The sequence below is a fragment of the Ctenocephalides felis genome, unplaced genomic scaffold (assembly GCF_003426905.1).
Source record: "Ctenocephalides felis isolate EL2017-DRISC unplaced genomic scaffold, ASM342690v1 CF-g0.4_SCAFFOLD_01886, whole genome shotgun sequence".
In the NCBI taxonomy this organism is placed as follows: domain Eukaryota; kingdom Metazoa; phylum Arthropoda; class Insecta; order Siphonaptera; family Pulicidae; genus Ctenocephalides; species Ctenocephalides felis.
Genome location: NW_020538040.1, coordinates 111328156 through 111332374, shown reverse-complemented (window position 1 = coordinate 111332374; position 4219 = coordinate 111328156). Strand labels below are relative to the sequence as shown.

General features: G+C 31.8%; 1 protein-coding gene and 1 long non-coding RNA gene across 2 annotated transcripts; both read right to left on the bottom strand.

Annotated features, from left to right (window-relative positions):
- Window positions 1–919: 919 nt before the first annotated feature.
- On the bottom strand, window positions 920–1826 carry LOC113378214. The gene is made up of 4 exons (XR_003367159.1): window positions 1590–1826; window positions 1393–1521; window positions 1023–1291; window positions 920–948 (listed from the first exon to the last, which is right to left on the bottom strand). It is a non-coding gene; the product is annotated as an uncharacterized LOC113378214 (long non-coding RNA).
- Window positions 1827–3024: 1198 nt separating this feature from the next.
- Window positions 3025–3753, bottom strand: LOC113375709. The gene has a single exon (XM_026615654.1). The coding sequence runs from the start codon at window positions 3751–3753 to the stop codon at window positions 3025–3027; it is 729 nt and encodes a 242-aa protein (XP_026471439.1).
- Window positions 3754–4219: the final 466 nt, after the last annotated feature.

The following is a 4219-nucleotide window of genomic DNA, read 5'->3' as shown; positions in this document are numbered from 1 at the left end:
ATGTATTATGTTTAACTCTCTTGGCAACTTCAGTTAAATCAGACTTGGCAAAGTTAAGTTTTGCGTTAAATATGTTCAACTCACTTGCATCTGTTAATGTATCTAAAATAGAACCAAACATCTTAGAAACATTGTACACAAATTTTGAATTGAAAACATTGTGAACAAATTAGTCATTTGTGAACATTACCTCTAAACATACTCATTATTTGAAGTTAATGACTATGTAGTTCCTACGATCATATGACAGAGATAATTATTCCATGAACACACACTCAATTTTCTTGCATTGATTTTATCCTATTAATTTTCAAGATCTGAATTACCTAAAAGTAAAACACTACAAATTAGTACTGAATCATATTAGTTAAAATTCTCTCCATGTAGAACCTTAATATACCAATTCTGTAATGCAAGATCAGACTCGAAATACTCAAAAATTCATGTTCTCTTCAACACTTAATCCATATAATGTGTGATATCCAGTGCATTCTTTGTTTTCCTTCTTGCATGTTTCTTTGGTGACAATTTATCTTCTTGATTAGAGTAATTTTCCCTAGTTTGAATTCCATTTTGACATAACCCATAGGGGTTATGAGCACTCTTTCTCTACAATTGAAAAGCAATTTATATCAGTTTTTGCTTAACTGAATAGTTCTGATACTAATGAAATTATAAAGAATATGTATGATACCATATATATTACACTTATCTACCTCTAATATTCATATCATATCACTGAGGTTATGTTATTTTTGACTGGTCTGTCAAAAATTTCAATAATTATGTGAAAAATCAATTATCACAATACATAAACAGAATTTGCATTGCACATGACCTATATACTGAAAATAACTAATTAGTCATTAATATAATAATTTGTAAATTAAAAAAAAACAGTGCAATTATACTCACTTTTCCTGGTTTCGTATTGAATATGTGAATTTCCTAAAAGTAAAACATTACAAATTAGTATTAAATCATATTAGTTAAAATTCTCTTTGTGTAAAACATTAATATACCTATTCTGTAATACAATATCATCACTTAAGAAATACTCCACAATTCATTTTCTTTTCAACACTTAATCTTAATATGTGTTCTTATTTATCGATATGTGTTCTTATTTTTCTTCTTGCATGTTTTTAAGCCTTGCTTGTTTTTTTTTTTGGTGACAAAGGATTAATAATTTCTAATATATTATCTAACTTTGTATTTATCTTCTCTATTGGAGAAAATTTCCCTAGCTTGAAATCCATTTTCGTAGGGGTTATCAGCACTATAATTTTCTCTACAATTGAAAACCAACTTATATCAATTTGTGCTTAGCTAAATAGTTCTGATACTAATGGAACTATAAAAAATGAATATGTATAAAACTATATAACTTACTTCTCTTTATTCATATATCACTGAATTGAGGTTATGTTTCTGACTGGTGTGTTAGAAATTTCAATTATTACATGACAAATCAATTATCACAATACATGAACAGACTTTGCATTGAAGGCGGCCTATATACTGCAAAGGACTAAACATTATTATAATAATTTATAAATTAAAATATATTTCAGTACAATTAGACTCACCTTGTTTGCCGGTTTCATATTAAATACTTTTCCAGCTGACTGTTTAACTAATTTCTACAACTGATTTCGCACTAAATATAAAAGCAATTAATAAATAACGCTTCAATAAAGGAAATATCTTGCATTTCAAACATACACGATAAAATACTCAATTATGCGTCCACGATGCACTGACCGAGTTAACCTATATTTAATTTGACATTTCGATCATAAAACACTTCACGGCTATGTTCAAAGGCAAATGTATGTGACCGTGCAACGTACCACGCCACGTACCGACAGATACGAACAAAGCATAGTATTATAAACGTTTAAACGCGTCGACGGTGGTTAAAGCTCACAACTATACGTAACAGCATCAGTTTCGAAACGAAAGTTACAAAATGTGTTACGTGGTGGTAACTTCTGTGGTTTACTGGGCAGGACATCTGTCAAGAAACATGATCTTGATGAGATTTAAGCAAACAATAGGTTTAGGAAAAGAAAATAGATTTTTCTTAAATAATAAATTAATTGCAAAAAATAATAATGTACAGAAATATGATAATATGATCAAAATGAAAATGATAAAAATAAATGAGTGGATTATCAGCACAGGATATTAAAAATGATAGAAATTTTCTGAAAGTTATGGAAAATTTTAAGAAAAGGTTAATGACAAAATTGAATTAATTACCTGTATGTTTGAATATACGTTAGCACTTTTTCACTAAACAAGATTTTTAAACAAAAAATGAATTTGTGAGTTATTTTTCCGCCGAATATTTAAATTTTGTAAATCAAAATTACTAAAAGTTTTGTCTTTTTTAAAATTATTATTTCAAAACACAAATAATATTGTTCTCTCGATGTTATGCGATCGGCTTTTGGAAACAAACTAACTGAATCTGGTGATTCATGTGTAACACATGTAAACACTTGAACGAGAACTGTGAGATTGTATGTGTGTGTTTTTATATGTTAGGGTGTGAATACTTAAATTATTGATCTTAAAAGGAAGTCGATATTAATTGTTTGTCAAAAAGTGTAAAAAATTTAAATATGAATCATGTAATAGGTTGTGATCTGATCTAATGTTGACACTGTTAGAAACATTCATAAGAATAAGACAACTCTCCGCGAATATTCTCCTGAAGATTTATTTCAGATACATTTATTCAGAGTAGATCGGGGTTACGGAAGCCTGACTTCGCGCCAGGGTTCCGCTCTCACTACCTACCACATTCACACAATCTAGATTGCGGAAGTTTTATTTTTGCGCCAGGGTCTAGATTTTTTTGATATTTACAAGAATCTTCCAGAGACTATGAGGGGTGTTCTCACAGTACCCTGGAGAATGGAAAGATTGGCAAACCTATATATAGAAGCAAATAAATAATAAATGAGATAGATTTTTTTTTATTTTTATTTTTGGAATGAATGATTTAGATATAAACTATTGAATTGATAAGGGGCACAGTTTGACCACAGGCCGCTTGATTAGGGTATTTCCCGTTTTTACCAATGCCACTCGAACCACTCCATCGGGACTCGGAAAAACCTCTTTAACTCGTCCCAACCCCCAATGGAGCGGACGTGCTCGAGCGGACCAGTAAGAAGCGACAATTTGATCGAGCAATTCTTTTCTTTTAGTCAAATTCAAGTTTTCATAGTCAACGGGCAAATCCGACAGAGGCTCTTGCATTAAAAAGTGCGCAGGCGTAAGAAGTTGAGAATCCGATGGATCATTGCCCAGCCAACATAACGGTCTTGAATTTAGTAAGGCTTCGATCTGATTGAGGACGATATTAAACTCTTCGTAGGATACAATTTGCAACCCTATAACTTTAAACAAATGGGTCTTCACTGATTTAATATTTGCTTCCCATATATCCCCAAAATGTGGGGCAAACGGTGGATTAAAATCGAAGTAAATACATTTAATAGGACCACGCCGGGCTAGGAATCGTTTTAAGCAATCTAAAAATGTATCGCTTGTTAAATCTGAAGTTAATTCGAGATCTATCGCCTTAGTGGCTAAACAGATGAACAAGCATATATAAACCTTGTGGGTTCGAGCGCCTCTGTGACGACTCATGGAGATATTGAAGGGGCCTGCATAATCAACGCCGACGTTTAGGAAAGCTCTACTGGCTTTTATGCGCGGTACTGGTAAGTCGCCCATAAATGAAAAAATAGGATTCGGATTCTGTCGAAAACAAGTTATACACTTGTGAAGACGATTACGAATTATTGCATGAGCCGACAAGATCCAATATATTGGCCTTAATAAAGATAATACTAAGTTTGATCCAGTATGTAAATTATTAATATGGTAGTAATCTATAAGACAATTTACTACTTGGACTTTTTTTTGGCAAAAGAAGTGGATTGCTATTAGTGGTTAATCCTAATCTACCTTTAACGCGTAAACAATGATTAGAATCCAAAACCAAATTCTTCGGAAAAATGATGTTCTTGAACTAATGGAATAATAACTACCTCGGCATGTTTCAAATCCGAAGTCAAAAGTTGATTTCTTGATTCAGGGATCGCTGATCAGGTATACTCAATGTTAGAAATTTCGAACGAGTAAACACTCTGTGTTGTTCCCGACACACAAAGCATTTTTTCGTATTGATTCATATTCG